This window comes from Macaca mulatta, chromosome 4, assembly GCF_049350105.2.
Source record: "Macaca mulatta isolate MMU2019108-1 chromosome 4, T2T-MMU8v2.0, whole genome shotgun sequence".
Classification (NCBI taxonomy): Eukaryota; Metazoa; Chordata; class Mammalia; order Primates; family Cercopithecidae; genus Macaca; species Macaca mulatta.
This window is the reverse complement of record NC_133409.1, coordinates 182,707,672-182,729,195: the sequence shown is the minus strand read 5'-3', so window position 1 is coordinate 182,729,195 and position 21,524 is coordinate 182,707,672. Positions and strand designations below refer to the sequence as shown.

Here is a 21,524-nt window from a genome sequence, read left to right as displayed (position 1 = left end):
AAAATCAATTATATTTCTATATAATAGACACACAAGAATTATAATACAATACCATAAAAAATAAAATACCTAGGAATAAACTTAACAAAAGACATGGAAAATCTCTACTGAAAACTATGAAACATTGCTGAAAGAAATTACAGATGGCCTAAACAAATAAATAGGATGATCAATATTGGTAATTTTCTCCAAATTCGATGAACTCCTAAAAGGCCTTTTCTTGGTAAAAATTCACAGGCTAAAATTTATATATAAATGGAAAGGACCCAAAATAGCCCAAACAATTTAAAAAGAACAAAGTTGGAAGACTCACACTACATGATATCAACACTGACTATAAACCTGTAATAAATAACACAATGCAATATTGGCATAAGGATGGACATTGTAGACCTAAACATAAAAGTTAACGTTACAAAACTTCTGGGAAAAAATATTCAGGACATTGAAGCAGGTAAAGATTCTGACAACATATGAAAGGCATTAAACATTTTAAAAGCTTGATACAGTGGATCTCATCAAAATTAAACAGTTCTGCTCAAAAGATATTATAAAAACAAAACAGCAAGCCATGAACTGAAAAAATATGTACGTGTGACAGAGGACTTATACAGAACCTTCTAAAAATCGTCAGTAGAAAGATGACTGATCCAATTTACAAAATGAGCTGGGGCTAAACAAGCACTTCAAGAAAGAAGCTGCCTGAATGTGAGTGTCTGAATATACCAGAGAAGGTGCTTGGCATCAGTATCAGGGAAAGCCAATTAAAACCACAATAAGACTGGCTAAAATAAACAAGACTGGTAGTATTAAGTGTTGGCTAGGATGCAGTTTACAACCGAGTTTATCACCGATGGAGTGTACACTCTGGAAAACGACTCAGAGTTCCTAACTGGCTTGTGCCACTACCAGCAATTGCACTTCAAGGTATGTATCGAAGATCAGTGAGTACAAACGCCCACAAAGAGACTGACAAGAATATTCGCCGTAACTTTATCCATAAAGGCCTAAAACTGGAGACAACCCAATGTCCATCACCATGAGAATGATTAAACAAAATCTGGTTATCCAAACTCAGCAATAAAAGAAAATGAATCACTGGTACACACAACTTGGATGAATCTCAGAAAATTAATTTGGCGCAAAAGAAGCCAGATACAAAAGACTACAGACTTCATGGAACTCCACATAAATTTCTGGGACAGGCAAAATGATTCTCTGCCGGTGGCAGTTGGATCGCTGTTGAAAACGGAGCCTATTGAAACAGGGCACAAGGTAAGGCTTTGTATTTTCATCTGGTGGTGGATGCTGGAACGCGTGCATATGCTGGACCACGTGATGCTTAAGCATCAATCCGTAAGCTTAAGATTTGTACCTTTTACTGCAGGTAAATACCTCATTTTTTAAAAAGAGAAGGGAAAAGACAAGTTGAAAATAAATGGATGTGCAAATAGTTAATAGGCAGATGCTACAAAAAGAGAGTAGAATGGCAGTATTAATGTGTGATAAGGCAGGACCAATGTCAGGAGTACATAGCTCATAACTTTTGTTGTGAGGATTTAAACAGATATTCAGGAAACTTGCATAGCACACTGGAAGTGAATACACAATAAATGCTAGCAGCTATTTCTATGATCTCAACGGCTTCATTTTCACTAACGCCCTGTTCACACCGGCTGCTGAACATAGATGTTGACTGGTCTGCTTGATTCCTGCTCAAAAAGCAAGGGTGAGCTCCATCTACCATTCATCACTACCCGAGAGTGGGGAAGAAAGATTAAATTTAAAAACATCCTGACACTAAGGAAATCAGTCTAATAGGAAAGGAAGAAAAGAAAGCATTTATAAACCAATATGTTTAAGGAATGCAGTGGTTAAACAGAGAAGCTTACAGGTCACTGGCGGGTGAGAAAGGGCAGAGCGGAGGTGCGAGAGTACAGTGGCCTTTTAGGGCAGGTGTCTCTAACAAAAACAGGGTGCCTTCTTTAAAAATGGTAACAATTTAATTGTGTAGAGACAGTCCCAACTTATGATAGTTCAACTCATGATTGTCCCACCTTACCATGGTGTGAAAGCAATACGCATTCAGTATGCTCCCTGGCTCATGATGTGCTACATCAGGTTAAACCCCCTGTAAGTAGAAAATATCTGGTCAGGCACGGTGGCTCACGCCTGTAATCCTAGCACATTGGGAGGCCAAGGCGGGTGGATCACGAGGTCAGGAGTTCAAGACCAGCCTGGCCAAGATGGTGAAACCGTGTCTCTACTAAAAATACAAAAATCAGCCAGGTGTGATGACGGGTGCCTGTAATCCCAGCTACTAAGGAGGTTGAGGCAGGGAACTGCTTGAACCCGGGAGGCGGAGGCTGCAGTGAGCCAAGATCTTACCACTGCACTCTAGCCTGGGTGACACAGCGAGACTCTGCCTCAAAAAAAAAAAAAAAAAAGAAAGAAAGTATCATAAGTAGAAAATGCACTTACAATATTTTCAACTTTGGAAGGGTTTATCTGGAGGTAGCCTCATCATCGTAAGTTCAGGAATCTCTATATTTGGAAATAGACTGACTCGCTGAATTCGTACTTATGAGCACTGAGGAGGGTCTTTTGAAGCATTAAAAACTGTTGGGAATAACCTTCAGAGGTAAGGCACATGCTGGAGGCAGACTGTGGGTGTAGCAGTTGATACTCCCAGGTAAGCCACTGTCCTGCCTTTCTTAGCAGCAATGCTGGAGGCAGAATGTGGGTGTAGCAGTCGATACTCCCAGGTAAGCCACTGTCCTGCCTTTCTTAGCAGCAATCATGTACATTCAACAACATATTCCCCTCACCCACCAGGCGCTGACTCCGCCCAGGGCTCCCAATGGACAGTCCTGGAGAAGAGACGCCTGAGTCGATGTCATATTTCTCTAATTTCTTTACTGTTGTCTTCAACACAGGCAAAATGGTTTAAAAGGTAAAATCATTATTTTGATGTATTTTAATGTTTCCAATTTAAAATTTCCAATTTGTGACTTCAAAAATTTTTGGTAATAATGCTTTCTAAAAAGTGTGCTTCCCAGAAAGAAAATAAACAACAAACAATTATTTTCATTCCAAACATGACAGAAAGACTGCCTTTAACTTCGCCATCTGTATAGAAATAAGGTTGTCAAACTATCATCAGAACATCTATCCAAGTGAATCTGGATAACGAGGTTCAGACAAATTAATTTTTTTTAGCTCTTTTCAAACGGATGGCAGGACAGGTGGCAAACTGACATTCCTTTATATTACTGAACCACAATTTGTCAAATGTGGGCAAAATAAATGCCAAGTAAATAACTAATTAAAAAAAAAAACCCCTTAACTCCTAGGAGAGGTATTAACACAAAAAAGAGAACTAGAGATGAAACAGGATATACTGTCATGTGAAACAGAAGGACAGCCAGGTCTCCAGGACTTGTCAGTGAGGGCTTCCAAGCCTCACTTCTTTCACCCTCCTGCTGTTGCTCTCACCCAGTGTCTTACTAATCTTCAGTGCATCCAAAATGTGAGTGGTGTCTTTTTCTGTGGAATTTTTTTTTTTGAGATGGAGTCTCACTCCGTCACCCAGCTGGAGTGCAATGGTGCGTTCTCAGCTCACTGCAACCTCTGCTTCCCAGGTTCAAGCGATTCTTTCTTCTGCCTCAGCCTCCCAAGTAGCTAGGATTACACATGTGCACACCATGCCCGGCTAATTTTTTTTATTTTTAGTAAAGATGGGGTTTCACCATGTTGGCCAGGCTCATCTCGAACTCCTGACCTTAGGTGATCCACTCACCTCAGCCTCCCAGAGTGCAGGAATTACAGGCAGGAGCCACCGCACCCAGCCATGAATTTTTAATAATCACGTTAGTCACCTCACATCCTGTATATTCAGCTTCACTTGTTTGCTCCACTATTCTCAGTAGGATAATCTTATACTTGACCATAGCTTGTATTTGATTTTCTATCTACATAGAATTATCAGAGAGACATTGGAAAGAACTTTACTGCTACTACTATCTCCTTCCCTGATTTTTGAAATTATACCATTCCACAGTAAGTTAATAATTTCCCCTTACTTAGTAACAAAAAACAAAGAGTTTCTGGAGAAGAAACACAACTGAAATAACATTTCGATACACAGTAAATTTCAGCCAGATTAGACACAGCTGAAGAAACAAGGAACAAAAAGAGACAGCTGAGGAAATTACCCCAATCAGTTCAGAGAATTAAAGATGAGGAGAAAAAAAAAAAAAGAAAAAAATTAAGAGATGTGAGGAACAGAGTGAGAAGGTCTAACATACGTCCAATAGGAGATCTTGAAGGACAGAAAAGTGTGAATAGAGAAGAAAAAATATTTGAAGAGATAATGGCTTAGAAATTTCCAGAATTGATTAAAGACATCAATTAGAGCCAAAGGAACAAAAAGGCCAAAAAACATAATAATACCAAGACACATAACAAAAATACAGAATAGAAGAGGCAAATAAAATATATAAAAAGGAGCCAAGGAAAGACTTTACTATGTTCTTCTCAGTAATCAAGAGATCAAAGTCCAAACCAACCAAACAAAAGGAATGGATATACAAGACTGAACAATACAACCCACTACAAGACTGAACATAACCCACTACAAGACTGAACAACACAACCCACTATAAGACTGAACAACATAATCCACAAACCTGATCTAACAGACATCTGTGGAATGTGGTATCCAAAACGGAAGGACACGATCTTTTCAACTGAGGCAGGGTTTCAGAAAACTGTCCACATATCAGCTTACAAAGTAAGTCTCAGCAAACCTAAAAACATGATATTCTCTGACCTCAGAACAATTATGTTAAAAATCTCTAACAAAGAGAAAACTAATTCTAACTGCTGCTCTGCTCCCTTAGCTTGGAAATTTAAAATAATACTTCTAGCCAAGATTAAAATAGAATTAAAATTCAAAAATAGAAAACTGAAGAATAACTAAAATACCATTTGTTAAAATATGGGCAACACAGCTAAAAAGACACTCAGAGGGAAATTCGCAGCCTTAAGTGTTCATATTAGAAGACAGAAAGGTTTAGAATCAATGAACTATGTAAATAAAACAAGTTTAGAGTCCAAATTACTGCAAGAGAAAGCAAGGATATAATGAGCACTACTAAAGTCAAAAGTTGATTCTCTGAAAAAGACTCTGGCAAGAAAAAAAGAATAAAAATACAAACAAGCAATAGTAAGTACAAAAAAGGGCCACATAGCAGCTGAGGTTGAAGTAATAAAATAAAACTATTATAAAACAATTTTACGCCAACAGATTTGAAAATTTAAGCAAAATGGGCAAAGTCCTAGAAAAAGTTGTAGTCCTAGATGACTACAACTAACAGGAAGCAATAAAAAAGCTGAATGGTTATATAACCATTAAAGAAATTGGACCAGTCATTAACAGTCATCTCATAAAGAAAATGCTGGGCTTAAAGAGTACAACACAAGCTACAGATCAATGTTCCCACAATAGGGCTCCACAGTAAGCTGGCATTGAATGTTTATTCACTGAATGAGTGAATCAACAGACAAACTACATGAAATGTTCAAGGAAAGATAAGCAGGTGAGCAGGCTAAATGATGAGGTGTTGGAGTAGGGGACAAAAAGCCATGAGAGAAAGAGGCAAGGGAGCCAGATGAAAATCCTACACAAACGCCAGCCTACGGAGCTTAGCTCTTCAGGCATAAGGAGCCTGAAACACAAGAGGAGGAAGAACACCAAGAGCAGCTCTGGGTTTTTGAAAGCCCGTCCTGGACACTCTGGATGGTAAGTTGGAGAGGGGAAACATTTAGACATTAAGCAAAGCACCCGCGAGGAAGGTCCCTACCACTTCACGGCTGTCAGATGATGCAGAAGGGCTGAGCCGGGACGGGAACAGCAAATTAGAGAGGTAGAGAGGGATTTGGAAGATGGTTCAGGGGTTGAGTTGAGAAGAAAGACTGGCAAAAACCATCATGAGGAATGACGTCAAGAATAATTCCCAGTAATGGATGAACTGATTTTAAATATGTGGTACATATACACAAGAGAATACTAGACAGCCTTAAAGGAGGAAATTCTGCCACCTGCAACATGGATGGTGCTGGAGGACCTTATGCTAAGTGAAATAAACCAGGCATGGAAAGACAGATACTGTGATCTCACTTATATGTGGAATCTACAAAAGTCATTATCACAGAAACAGAGAGTAGAATGGTAGTTACCGGGGCTGAGGGGAGAGTGGGGCCGGGAAAGGGGAGGTGTTGATCAAAGGGCATGGCATGGTAACCACAGTTAATAATAATGCATATTTCGAAATTGCTAAAAGATTTTTAATGTCCTCTACAAAATGTAAGCTGGTGAGGTGATGACCGACTCTTTCTACAACGCATACATAGATCAAACATCACATTGTGCACCACAAATACGCACAATTATTGTCAATTAAAATGAATAAACAAAACAGAAAAAAGGGGGCATTCCCAAGTTGTGGCTTAGTGGTTCACAGTGGCTGCTGACTGAGGCGGGTTAGTGCATTATAGATTATTTTATTTTATTTTATTTTTTAGACTTCCCAATACTTTTTCTTTTTAAAAATAACAGTTGGGTCTTACTTTTATAAGTTGAAAAAAAAATGCATGACTGGAAAAAGACATCTCCAGGACTTGAGCAAAAGCTAAACGGTACGGGCAATACTAATGAAAATGCATGCACGTGGCAGGACGCTCCCTGTTGGCACGTACCGTCTGGATTAAAACAGCACCGAGTCCACCAAAGGTTTATAATGGGGCTTATTTTTAAGGAGGAACCTTGTGGAACACGATGATTTGGATACCCTGATCTCAAGAATTACCATTCAATGTGGTTTCATAAAGGCGGAAACAATGCTCACTAACCAGCCAGCTTCATGTCCTGTTTTCATTTCTTTGGTGTGCAGTGGACCCTTGGCCAACACGGGTCTGAACCACATGGGTCCACTTGTACACCCATTTTCTTCCACCTCTGCCACCCTGACACAGCAAGACCGACCCTCCTCTTGCTCTTCCTCAGCCCATTCCACGTGAGGATGAGGAGGATGGAGACCTTCATAAGATGATTCACTCCACTTCATGAATAGTGTTACTACACTTTCTCTTCCTAATAACTGTCTTAACATTCTCTGTTCTCCAGCTTGTATTACAAGAATACAGTATGTAACAGATACACAAAATGCATGTTGATGCGCTGTTTTATTCATAAGGCTTCCAGCCAACAGGAGGCTACTAGTAGCTAGGTTTTGGGGTAGTCAAGAAGTTATACTCAGATTTTCGACTGCACAGGGGGTTGGCACCCCAACCTCTGAGTTATTTAAGGGTTAACTGCATTCTCAAGAGACCAGTTTTGTTCTTGAAGATGCGTGGTGCTGGACCAGAAAGCATCCCGGATTGAGAACGAGGAAATGTAATTTTGAGTCCTGCCTTGCTGTGCTGCTGACAGGTCAAGTCCTTGGCCTCTCTGGGTATGTTTCCCTAGGAAGATTATGGAGCTGATGATACCATCCCCGATTTCGTCCCAGGACTATGTGCACCAAATAAAAGCGTACGTATAAAATCATTCTAGCCTCGAGCGTCACTGACCATTACATTTTAATAATCCCCTAAAAACATGCATTTGTCTCCTGTTCCTATATTAAGGCGAATTTATCTCCATGGTCCAAGGTGAGGAACAGGTGAAGGGAATGAAAAACTGGCCGTTTCGTGCTTCTCCTGGCATAAGTACCTTAAGAAAGCAGGAGGAAATATACCCAGAAGACACACTTGGCCAACCCTGGCTCACACCAGAGGAGTCTGAGAGAAGGTCCGACACCCAGTGACATGAGGATGCCAGTGACACGAGGTCCCCCTATGAGAGACCCTCATCTTCAAGTGCAGAAAGAGAGAGAGAATGAACAAGCCATCCACTGTGACCTCTGACCTCTGACTTTTCCGGGATCGATGCCTCTAGAATTATTTGTCATTTGGAGGGAAAACTATAAAAAACAGTGGCAGTCAGCAGACCTTTCCCTTTGATGCCAGAAATAGATTTTACTTGGTTGGAATCATGAAAGTAACAGATTCACAAATTAATAAAATCAGTGCATACGTTATCTTCTAAATCGAGTTTACTATCTATTCATTTTAAACACAACTGAATTTCAAAATATTCAAGATGGTCGATTAAAAAAAAAATCCAAATTCTGAGTGGGAAAGAGCCTACCATTTATACTGCTACATCTCCAGACCATCTGTACTACCTTGGTCTCAAAATGATCTGGACAAAGACAAGGAAGGATATGAAAAAATATTTTAAAAAATTAATTTAATTATACTTCTTAATGATATAAAGTGAAGCAACAGTTCCTACTTAGTACTGCAAAAAACCTAGAGAAAACCAAACTTGTTGCTTCTTTTACATGCAATTCCTAATCATCTCACATATTTTAAAATAAATAAAATTCCTCCAATAAATACATTCATGTCATTACTGTTGTTACACAAAAACAAAGCAGCCACCTTCTACAAATAGCCACTTTTTTACTGCAAGATAGCACTTTGCAATTCTTAACACAAAAATTTCTGGAAATAAACTAGACATTTGACCCCAAAGGCTTAAGTCACAACATTTCTCATCAGGATGATTAATCTTTACGAAAAGGCAGGAAAACAAGACAGGGCCGCCCACTTTGACATTTTCATTCTTTGACAAAAAAATCCCAATGTAGTTCATGAACTGGAACCACCATTTATAAAAAGTAGGTAATCCTGAGTGCATGTCGATTGTAAGATTAACCAGATCATTATCGTTCTCATTCTTTGCATTGAGAAAACTGTACTGACATTAAAAAGTGGTACTAGCATAGTTTTACTGAGAAATCTGATAAACCTTTGCCCAGGAACCAATCAACCTTAATAACAAGGTTACTTCATTTTTTCCTTTTCTGCTTAGTTGAAAAATATATAAACAACAAAGTGTAACACTAAGAAAACTCACTCCATTAATTTCTACCAGTGTCCCTTTTGCCCAGCCTTTCTGTATGCCGTGACTGGAGAGTGGGGAGGCCACAGTTTTCAGGTAGGACGCAGAGCGTCCCGCAGCCGTTCTGAGCCAGCGGGGGGGGGGATGCGCACGCGCGCATGCGCAGAGCAACAAAGCAAAAGCATCCCTGAGGTCACACAGAAAGGGAGAGAGGCAGGAGCGGTGTGAAGAAGCAGGAAGATGTTTTCTGCAGCCTCAGGGAGTTTTTTGCTCTGGCTGTATCTAAAGCGTTCACCTAAAACGAGTCAAACATGAGGTGATTCTGAAAGATCTGGGTTTGCTGCCTTTCCCTCCTCATTTTCTTCCCTCACTTTTCCACAGCTCAGGTGAGGAGTGAACCAGCTCTAACCTTGAGGGAGTTTTGCTCTAGAGAAAAGAAAAGAGTATCATATTAGCCGTTCAAGGTGAACCACGGGAAGGAAGGGAACCGTCCAAAGGTGGAGCGGGGGAAGCGGGGAAGCAGTGTGGGCGTGGGCGGCACGCAGAGCGAATGGGCACTGACAGCAGAAGAACACAGGTGAGGAAACAACCTGAAAACTGAGCTGGTAAAACCACCGACGTGTGCATTGAACTCGCTTACCTGTGTTATTTTTTCTATTCCCTGGAAGTTGTGCTTTTCAAAGTGTTCTGCGATATTTAGGAAGGTGTGACGTTCTAGGAAGCAGCAATTACTTAGGACTATCAAAAGGCGCTGTTCCTAAAAGCAAACACAGTTTTAGAAAATCACATTTATAGTGCTAGAGAGAAGAGCTGATTAACACTGGCCAAGTTTAATTATAATCTCTGCTCTTTAACGTCAATATTCAATGCTTTGCTTTTCTTGGCTGCTTCTTTCCCAATATCATAACATAAAGAGAAACACAATAAAATCCTGCAACTTCACTATTTGCTTAGAGTTACATGCAATATACTAAAGAATCAAGTATTTCCTTTAAAACTTAACAGCTCGTATGGAAAAACAGATTGATAAAATCCCATTAACTAGGATCAGTTGGGAACTGGGATCAGTGTTTCTTATGAAAAGTGTTCTACTATATTGTTTACTGAATACTTTGTATACAAGAAAAGGCTACGGGAATAAATATTTTAAATAATTAATTACATTTAAAATGTAGAAACTATTATAAAATAGTTCATAAATTTTTTATAACTTGGAAGAGAATTATACTGCCATACATCTGTATGATGGGCTCCTTCAAACACCTTAGGCCATTAAGAATTGTTTGTGTTTGCGGAAGAAAACAAGGAACAATCTCCCTCTAATGGGCAGTGAGGGTCACTGAGGGTGGAGGACTCCAGCTTAGGCTGTGGTCAGTGTAGCCAACAGGAAAGGGTACAAGCGAGTTACTTCTACATTCTCCAGGGTTCTGTCCACCTAAAGTAATTTCTTACAAAAATTACCAGACACAAATGCTAATAAACACAGTATCCTTTCACAGTTCAAAACCACTTGGTAAATAAAATTCCAGGAACTGCCCTAATGCTGCTGGTGCGGTTCACCAGGGCGCCTGACCCATGCTCCCGCAGGCGGTGGCCTTTTCTGGAACAACTTTGACTAATCTAGAGCCTTGACTTAGATCCTTTGACTAAACCTTTGGCAAAAAAAACCCTTTCCATCACATACTCTGCATGCTCTTTCTGTGCATAACCAGAACAACTTATAGTAAAATAATTCGATATAGTAAATGTGGATATGTGAAAAAAAGATAACATCCTTGAATTTAATTGCCAAGCATATTTTATATCTCCCAATACTTTCATTTAGCTCAACAGTTTCCAAAAACTTTCTAGATTCTTTTATTTCAAATGTTCCCATCTTTATTTCTGGCAGAGTGTACAGCCTATTCACTACCTGCTTTTGGTCAGCAAATGTAAATAAAAGGCCTAGGGATTATTAAAGGATTGTCAAACAAGTGAATGGCCTTGAATTACCCTATAGATAGGAAATGGGGTATAAGACAGGGTAAATAGGGTTGTATTATGTATAATACTCCTCCACATTTCGTGAATAAACGGCCAGAAGGAAAACAGTGAATAAGCACTGGAAACCCGTCCAGGTGAGGTAGGGACGAGGATGCAGCATCCCCTCCAGTCCCTGGGCCTGGAATTACCATGACACAGTCCCTGCAAGGACAAGGAATAACTAAACGTGACATTTCATCAGCTGCCCTCAACACGCTGTTTGCCTCAAAAACCTCAGCTGGTTGCTCAGTTTTGAAAATCAATCCTTAATTACTTTTTCCTTCCAGAGTCAAGCCTCCTTATCTTGCAGACCTGAGCCTGCCACATCTCCGCCCTGTTAATTCTCTTTGTTTTTCCCATTGTAATTTGCACGGCTCTTGAAACACAGAAAAGCTATTTGAGTGATTTAAAGTCTGACTCCTACAAGCACACTGTTGCTCAAATCTAATCATTCAGACGCAGTAAAAGTGGAAAGAAAAACTGAACAGCGTAGACTCTCAACCCTGGATGACTAATCAGAAGCTTATTAACAGCTACGATGGAGACGTGTATTTGAAAACAGCAGCTCCACCTATCAAACGCAGCACGTGCAGGTGACGAATACGGTCTCATGTTACTTCAGTGATTCCCCACAGCATCTCTATGACGCAGGCGTCACCACCACAGTTTTGTTCAGGAGAACACGGGGCCTGTGCCCGCTCAGCGATGTGCCCGAGGTCACACAGGATGTGATCCAGTGTCTTCTGACTCCGAATCTAGATATCCTTCTTACCATAGCTGCTTCCCTTCTGGATAACAGAACAAGACCCTGAGAAGATCGCACCAAATCTAATGAGATAGCTTTCAATGGAGAATACAGAGGAATTGAATTTGGTCACAAAAAAACCCTGGAGAGTAAGGCGGGAGAGAGGAGGCCCTGCAACCTGCAGAGACACACGTGAGGGGCCTGGGGGTCGTTAAGAATAGTCTCAGTGCGAGTCAGCAGAGAGCTGCAGTGACTCCTGTGCTCCACCCACTGGAAGAGGCACAAGAGCAGGACCACCCCAAGTGCAGGGACACAGCACACCAGGAGGGAGTGCCTGAGGATTCAGAGTGCCAGCAAGGGGAAGACTCCAGCAGTCTCTGTTCATTAGGGAGGCCCTCTCCTGCAGCCCTGTCTCCAAAGGACTCCCCTAGCCCGCTGCATTTCTGTCCTCCACAAGCCCCTCAGCCCTTGAGGCTGCCAAGCATTCCTTGGTTTAAATGTGATTTTCCATCCCTCTCAGGAGTGCTGTGCTGCTCTATCCGGATTTCCTTCTATCTCTCTGATGAACCCTTTTCAGGGCAAACTGAGGCCCTCTGCTACTGGTGAGCCCATAAATACTGGCACCCTCAACATTATTTTTATATATTTGGCCCTTCTCTCCTCCAACGAGGGTGGGGTTCCCCAGCTTCCCTCACCTTCTCTCGGCGCCCTGTTGGAGGAGCACAGAGTGCCTTGGCGGCTCAGACTGGACCAGCTGGCTGCTTTCCCTACAGGCTTTCCCCCAAGTGGGGACCCCGACCTCCCAGGCACTGATGACGCTCTTTAGGTTACAGCTGGAAAACACTGAAGGATCAACCATGTCGCTCAACAGCATAAACCAGCCCCGCCCTGAGGCAATGTTTTAAACCCTCCTGTCAAGTCCATACCCAGGCCCCTCACTGCCAACACACCGGGGCAGGACATCTCTCCCTGCTCTTGCTTGTGAGGACTCAGGGCCGTCCCCTGCGTGTCGTCCCCTAATGCTCTGCACCGATCACCCTGCACTTCACACTTCTTTCTTTGGAACGCCAGCTGACCTCGCTTTGGGACGGCTCGGGATGGCTGCCACCACTCCTGGGGTGACTCCACCTGCAATTCTGGCTCAACAGAAGAACCGGCATTTTCTTTTTTGTTCAGCCAGAATTCTTAGTGTTCTTATCTACTCCCAGGCCTTATATATTGCTTATGTACTGCTGATTCACAAATCTGTATCTATATTTTTTTCTCCTGGGATCTAAACAAGGACATTCAATCACCCACTGGATATCTCTACCTGTATGTCACCCATTCAACAACAAAAACAAAAAAGGGTTCTCTTGAACCTGTTTTTTCCCTGAATTCTCTATCTCAGTGAATGGTATCATTCTCTACCTAGTCATCCAAGGAAATGAATCTAGAATAATTTTTTAAATTACTTGGATCAAACCATATTTCTTCTAATATACCAAATTCCTTCTTTAGGTATTCATACTTCAATACATAGCAGAAAATTTGGGTCAAACCGTTTTCCCGTGAGACAGACACACACAACACACACACACACACACACACACACACACACACACACACACACCCTTCAAACTCATCACAAACCAGGGAGGGTTATTTATTATTATTTTTTTGAGATGGCGTCTCACTCTGTCACCCAGGCTGTAGTACAGTGGAGCCATCTTGGCTCAGTGCAAGCTCCTCCTCTTGGGCTGAAGCGACTCTCCTGCCTCGGCCTCCTGAGTAGCTGGGATTACAGGCGCCTGACACCACACCAAACTAATTTTTGTACTTTTAGTAGAGACGAGGTTTTGCCATGTTGGCCAGGCTGGTCTCGAATTCCTGCCCTTAAGTGATCCACCTGCCTTGGCCTCCTACAGTGCTGGGCTTATAGGCGTGACCACCATGCCTGGCCAGAAAGGGTTATTTTATTTATGACAGCTAGAGTTTGAGTTTCAACAGATGAATTTATACACGTGATAATATATGTTTGTGAATCTTCTTGAATACATGTATACATTTTAAAAAGTATGTGTGTATATATACATATGTATATAAGCAGTGCATGCATATACCTGTTTGTATGTAAGTGTGTGTGTGTGTAGAGTTGAGGCTGTGCTCAAATTAAAGGCTATGAGGGAACTTACAGAAATAAAACAGAGAAAAGCAGAACTTCTCTGGCTGAAGAGGCAAGAGCTGTGAGGGGGAGGCACCCATGTCCTCTGCCCCCTCCCCAATCCATCATGGCAACTCTCAAGCACCAGGAACTACAAGGCACCCATTTAATACCCGGAAACCACACAGACGCAGACAGTATGTGGAATGCCTGAAATGGCAACTTCAGCTGAAAATGTGAAGTGTGAAATTCACGTAAATTACCCTTTCCCGAACATTTCACATAACAGAGCTCCAAAGCACAGCACAATGTCCTGTACCGCATGCTACAGCATCGAGGCAGGAACAAAGTAATGAGATTTGTGAAACTGTTGTCACACAGTTTAAAACGGTTACTTTCTAGTTGTCGTCTGACTTACAGAGGTCAAGCTGAAGTCCTCATGGATACTTCCAAACAAATCAGGGGAAGAAACATCCACAGAGAGACTGAACATAGAAGCAAGTAGAAACAGTTACAAATAAACCACCCAAATTCAAAAACGCAATGAACTACATGCAAATTTAAAAATGCAGTGAACTATATGGAAAACATTTGGTGAAAGTCACATAACTTTTTTTTTTTTTTTTTTTTTTTTTTTTTTTTTTTTTGAGATGAAGTCTTGCTCTTGTCCTCCAGGCTGGAGTGCAATGGCGCGTTCTCGGCTCACTGCAACCTCCTCCTCCCAGGTTCAACCGATTCTTCTGCCTCAGCCTCCTGAGCAGCTGGGATTACAGGCATGCCTGGCTAATTTTTGTATTTCTAGTAGAGACAGGTTTTCACCATGTTGGCCAGGCTGGTCTCAAACTCCTGGCCTCGTGATCTGCCCGCCTTGGCCTCCCAAAGTGCTGGAATTACAGGCGTGAGCCACCGCGTCTGGCCAGAAACTTTTAATAAGTGTTTTAGACTTAACAGTTAACAGCTCAAAGAAGGTACTATGGATAATCTGTGAACACGGGCAACGTGAAATTTAATCCATAATATTAGGGATCTGACTGACAGCAAATTCCTGGTGAAATAATGAGCTAAAAATATGAAATCAAATAAAAGAAAACCTAGAAGAATTAAAAACTTATGGGGTCTCTAGGGAGGTGATAGTTTTATATACTGAGAAGCAAAAGCCAAAACCAGTAAACAGACAAACATGGATAAATTCCCAAATTGTCAACTGAAGATGTAAGAGGCATTTATTTCAGTATTATCTGTGTCAGAGCATAAAGTACACAGAAGTTACACATGCCAAGTATAATTCAGAAAGAACAGATTTCTTAAAAAAAAACACACACACACACAGCACTTTACAATGCTGTCCTATACAACAGCATCATGAAAGAATTACTACATGGATTTGTAAACATCAAGAGTTAACACGTGTCCACTGGAGCTCCAATAACTAAGCTTGACCCAGACATAATTCTACCAACATGCTTAGTCTCTAACAAGAGTAATGGTGCCTTCCCCTAACACCAGACTCGTAAAAATAATCAACTAGGAGTTATATATTTACATTTAATACTTTGTTTATAAAACCTGTTCATTGGATAATAAGCTAATCATGTCTTCAATTTGCTTGATACATCTCTAATAAGGCAAAGATGAGTTGAAAAGATAAACTACAGAAAGAATATAGGTCAAATATTTAAAAAAAATTACTTTAATATGAATAATCTTTCTTTCTTACTAGAAGTCTTAGGATATAAGACCAAGTATAAAATTTGAGCCTGTATTTTTAATTCTCCTAAATGCACTAATGAGATTAGTTTAATTTTTACTTACTGTGTAGTATCTATATCTGCATCAGGCTTGGTGCTCAACTGTTCCAGACAGTATATAAAAACCTAAGTGAAAAAATAAGTTTCAGAACTCTCAGAGGAATGAACTCCTAGATATTAATCTATTTGGACATTAAAGACAACTTTACATGAAGTAGAATTATAGATCCCATTAGTGGTGTGGTGTTGTGTGCGTGCATATGTGTATATACTGTATATGCCCCATTAGTGATGAAATATATATCCCATCCATATCTATCACGTAAGTAATGGAAGATTAGAAGTGCCTATGTTTTGATCAATTATTAAGCTTGTGAAGATATTTTCGGAAAAAGACTTTCCCTCATTCACTCACCCACATTCTCAACTTTCTGTGCCTGCAAAGCACTGGCTCCAAGAACAATACTTTACACCCCAGACAGGACATGAGCAACTAATTATCACTTAATTTACATTGTGCTCTAACAGAATACATGTGAGGTACCAAGAGAAGACAAAAAAAGGGAAGCATAACATAAATGAAACATTTGGGTATCGCTAAAACAAGTTGGAATTAATCTTACGTTAAACTTTGTTACCCACTTACCCTAAACTATTATGTCCACAGACAAGATGAAAAAAGAATACATATTTAGTGAACATCGTCTGCAGATTATGAATAGGAGAAGGGTTGACTGATACTTAGTATTATTTGAGGCTTTGGGCATTACTGCTTTCAATTATTACCTGCATTATATTAATGCTCAGTTGGCAAACCTCCTCCTGTGTTTTAGGTTGTTGGAAGACCTGCAAGGAAGAATTTTGATTAAACTTTCTGGACTTTGCTAAGAAAACAAGGCTTTTTGTGTATGAAGTTAGATATAAACAGTTAAAACGTGGAACACTGCTTCAGGAGTGGTGTCCTTCCTCTAAAAGAAGGACACGCGTGCAGAGTGGGCCTCCTGGGTGGGTTTCCTCACTGTAGTGACTCGGGCTGGAGACGACAATGCAGTCCTGGGCTGATGGTCAAGAGCCAGGCCCATCAATCGCTGTCCACAAAGTGCTGTCACTGTAACTGCTCTACCTACAATACCTGCACTCACACTTTAACCTGCATCAGCCTGTCTTGGAATCAGACATCAGCACACCTACGTAGTTAAACTAAATGGAACAAGCGAGCAAAGAGGGAGAAAAGATCTTGCAATACGATGAGTCAGAACTTTACAACTGTGATTCCCGAGGGCTCCTGGGAAACTGTGGAGTCCAAGCGGAGCTGGAATACTTACACTGGCCTCTCCTGGCTTACATTCCAGGACCCCCTTCAGCGACTGCAGAGAGCACACGATGCACTGTTCAAACTGACATGGCTGAAGGGAAAACAGCATATCATAAAATTCAAAAACAAGCACTGGCTATGAAAACATATTTAACACAAGTGAATATGGCCCCAAGGTCCACATTTTCCAGATTAATGGAATGGAACAGAAACACAATGTGAAAAGTAAACTCCTAGTCATTGAGTTTTAGGTATGGCATATGTTTTGTACTTCGTATTTTAGAATGAATCAATCTTGAGACTCCAAAGTATATCTAATTCAATTAAAATAAAACTGATTCGACTAAAAATTTTCTTCAAAATTCTACCCTTCTAAGAGGGCAGTACACGATGAGGAGCAGATACAGGGGTTTATATACTGAATGCGGATTCTGAGGTATGTTCTGGGACGAGCTCAGTCTCCCAGATCTTCCACATCTCTGGAACTGTTCAACAAAATTTAATGTTAATAATAATGACCTAGAGGATATAGAGGATCTTTATATCAGATAGACTGTAAACAGTCATTTTCTAGCTACATTAAGTCAGAAAATGAAACTTGAAAATATGCCCAACCAATGGCATCTCAAGATAAGCTAGAATGAATCTTAGATCCTAAGGGTGTTTGTTTTCACTTTGTGCCAGGAACTACTCTAGGTAAGGAAGATACAGGAGTAAGAAAGACAGAATTCTCATTATGTGTACATTTCAGGCAGGAGACACGACTATGAAAGTCAAAGTTGACAAAATGGTTTAAAAAAGTATAGAAATAACATAATTTAAAATAATAAGTGTCATGAATAAAAGAAGTAGAACTTGGCCAGGCGTGGTGGCTCACGCCTGTAATCCCAGCATTTTGGGAGGTGAGGCAGGCGGATCACGAGGTCAAGAGATCGAGACCATCCTGGCCAACAGGTGAAACCCCATCTCTACTAAAAATACAAACATTAGCTGGGTGTGGTGGCGGGCGCCTGTAGTCCCAGCTACTCAGGAGGCTGAGGCAGGAGAATCGCCTGAACCCAGGAGGCGGAGGCTGCAGTGAACTGAGATTGCGCCACTGCACTCCAGCTTGGGTGACAGAGTGAGACCGTCTCAAAAAAAAAAGAAAAGAAAAGAAGTAGAACTCAGAGACTCAGAGAACAATCATGATGGGGGATCTGCTTTAAATAGGATGGTCATAGAAGGCCCCCAAGACTGTGAAAACATTGACGCTGAGACGGGAAGAGCAAGGGGAACCAGCCCTTTGGGGGAACAGGGAAGGAGAGGAGCAAGTTCTCAGAGGAGGACAGTGTACACAGCCTGCAGAGTGGGCAAGAAACCACCGGCAAAGCAGGACCGCAGGAAGGTTGTGTGTCACAACCACCGAACCTGAGCACAGGTCTCGAGAGATGGGTGGGGCTGGGTTTCATCCGGAGCGAGACACGGAAGGCACAAGGCTCAACCAAGCAGCTGTGTGCAAAGCACTGGGAGTGAGAACCTCTCTTCAACACATGCATTAATTTTTAAAAGAGTTTGGGAAGAAAACTGAAGAGAAGAAAGGAAATGACATCTACATACATCTTTTAAAAGACAAGTTTATTTTCTTATGGAAAGGAATCCAGACTTCATGAAAGCTAAAACAATGTGCCTCAGCTTTAATGTCATGTTATGACTGCACTTGGAAACCACCAGAGGGCATTATAAAGAATACTTAAAAGTGAAAGTACAAAAACAGTAATAAAATAAGAAGTAGAGGATGAAATACCAACTGCACAGAAAGCATTTAAAGAGGTAAAATGTTTGTTAGGTTACTGACCTTACTCATCTAACCTGCCCACCTCAGAAGGTAACTTAAGATGTTATAATGATAAATATTGCTATAATATTGACAATCAAATCTGAGATTCAACCACAGGCCATTACATGTTGATGTTTGGCCAGGTGTGGTGGCTCACACCTGTAATCCCAGCACTTTGGGAGGCTGAGATGGGTGGATTGCTTGAGGTCAGAAGTTCAAGACCAGCCTGGCCAACATGATGAAGCCCCCTCTTACTAAAAATACAAAAAATTAGCTGGGTGTGGTGGTACGTGCCTGTGGTCCTAGGTACTCAGGAGGCTGAGGCAGGAGAATTGCTTGAACCAGGGAGGTGGATGTTGCAGTGAGCCGAGATCATGCCACTGCACTCCAGCCTGGGCAACAGAGCGAGACTCCGGCTCAAAAAAATTAAAAATTTTAAAAAAAGTATGTTGATGTTCATGTGTGGTTGTTTAGATATCTTCTATTATAATTTGGACTCAACTTTCTTATTAATTTTATTTTTATACCCATACTAATATAATAAGTAGAAACAGAATACTAGAAAGTTCAATGAGTGCTTTCGGTTGAACTGGGAGTAGGTGATATCACCTACACGTTCACTATTTCTTTTTTCTCAAAAGAAAGAGGTAGTCCTATCTCTGTGTATTGTCAGTGAGTCATCCAATTTAGATGACTGTCAAAAGTTATCACAAATCATTCCAGTTGTTCTGAAAGAAGAAAATTCTCAGAATCTCAGAATTATCCAAATTGAAAAAAGGCAGAAACCATTTTCAACATGAGAAGAAAACAGGATGCTTTCGAGTGAGCTGTTTCAGAGCTCTGAAGCTCTGTTCAGAGAGTGCCTCAGCCGAGGGACAGTCATAGTGAGGCAGTGCTTGACCCTGGTGTACTTAATGGGATAAGCAGCATTTTCCTATCCCAGGCACAAGGAAAGAAAAAAAGTTTTCCTGTCTCAAACAAATAGGACTGGCACTATGGAAATCTTAAGAAAATATACATTTTCTTAGATTGGTATGTGATAAGAGGTTAGGGTTATACAACTTAAGTCACTGTTCAAAGTCTAAGAATTTTATATACAAGCCGGGTTAAAATACTAATACTCCAAGCTGGAATCTAGACTTGTGCTCTAAGCATTGATTCACCTTTTCTCTTAAGAGGTCCATGCAGAATAGCTAAAACAGACTCAGTGTTATCAGGTCTGTCGTGGTAGGACACTTCTTCAAGGACCTCTGGCTAGACCATGTCTTGGCTGACTCTGGACGTGCTATTTCCTAGGGCTCACTCATTCGCAAGGTGCACTGGGGGTCAGTTCTTTCGTCCCTGCAGATAGTTACATGGCTTGTGTGAGAGATCAAATGTGAAATTAGTTATTTTATGGTTGCAGTTGCACTAGGATAAAGTTTAAAAATCAACTACAAAGAAGCTTCTACAGTAACTATTTCAGAGCATCTTCACAGAAGCTGATGTACTACAACCAGGCAAACGAGGTCCCGAGGTCCAGGGAAGCACACACTAGCGGACCACATGCACTGCCCTGAAGAAGGACCTGAAGCCAATCTCTGTTTTATGGCTCAAAGTTACTGAATTTATGGCAGATTTTAAGAATGAGGCATAGGACCTTGACAGCAGACTCTGCTTTCTCAAACTGAACACACAATCTTTTTCCATTTGTGCATAACTGACTTGAGGCAGGTGTGTCTAACCTGCCTGCACCTGTTTCCTCTTGGGCAAGTGATTCAGTGGACAGTGGTCCAATGATCCCTTTTGGCCTGTTTTCAAGCTTGCTATGATAATTAGGATAGGTTTATATAAAAGAGCTCTGAAAATAGTAAACTGAATGTATTATTATCACAGTAGCCCCAGTGATCACAAGTATTAATTTAACAAATAAAAATCCTTTATGTTTGTCCAGAGCTTTGCAGTTTACCAGGTGCTTTGGTCCACAGGACATCACCGTATCCCAGCCCACAGCACTGTGAAGACGGGCTCTGCTCCTTGTTTACAAACTGAGACTCTAGGGTCAGACAGACCACATGGCTTCTTTAGGATTGAACTAGGTTCGATTCCAAATCAAGTGCAATAAATTTCCTCTTCATACCAGTGCTGCCCAATAGGTGTAGAATGTGAGCCACAAACATAAGCCATGTAAGAAATTTTAGATTTTCCAGTAATTACATTTTTAAAAGCTTTTAAAAAATAAACTCATAAAGTCAATTTTCATATAATCTATTTAATGCAACCTATCCAAATATTACTATTTCCCACGTAGTCAATATAAAAAGTGGAGATGGTTTACATTCTGTCTTTTTGTGCAGGTGGTGCAGGTCCATACCTTTCTCTAGAGATTTAGTGTGAGGGAGAATTAACTACAGACTAGTTGCTCTTTAAATACAAATAATTGTGACAAGTAGAAACCCAACCGATTAAAATTTTCTTTCTTTTATATTTTGAGATGGAAGTTTTGCTCTTGTCACCCAGGCTGGAGTACAAGGGTACAGTCTCGGCTCACTGCAACCTCCGCCTCCCGGGTTCAAGTGATTCTCCTGCCTTAGCCTCCCGAGTAGCTGGGACTACAGGCATGTACCACCATGCCTGGCTAATTTTTGTATTTTTAGTAGAGACAGGGTTTCACCATGTTGGTCAGGCTGGTCTCGAACTCCTGACCTCAGGTGATCCACCTGCCTGAGCTTCCCAAAGTGCTGGG

At 41.0% G+C, this 21,524-nt stretch overlaps 1 protein-coding gene across 10 annotated transcripts in view; it reads right to left on the bottom strand.

Annotated features, from left to right (window-relative positions):
* EXOC2 (exocyst complex component 2) overlaps nt 1-21,524 on the bottom strand; it is a 209,956-nt gene that overhangs the window by 48,452 nt on the left and 139,980 nt on the right. For all 10 annotated transcript variants that reach the window (XM_015135401.3, XM_015135397.3, NM_001266944.1 and 7 more), the window contains 5 exon segments: nt 16,994-17,074; nt 16,455-16,514; nt 15,733-15,794; nt 14,339-14,405; nt 9,651-9,767 (listed from right to left, as the gene is read on the bottom strand). In XM_015135401.3, the coding sequence (XP_014990887.1) occupies nt 9,651-9,767; nt 14,339-14,405; nt 15,733-15,794; nt 16,455-16,514; nt 16,994-17,074 (387 nt within the window).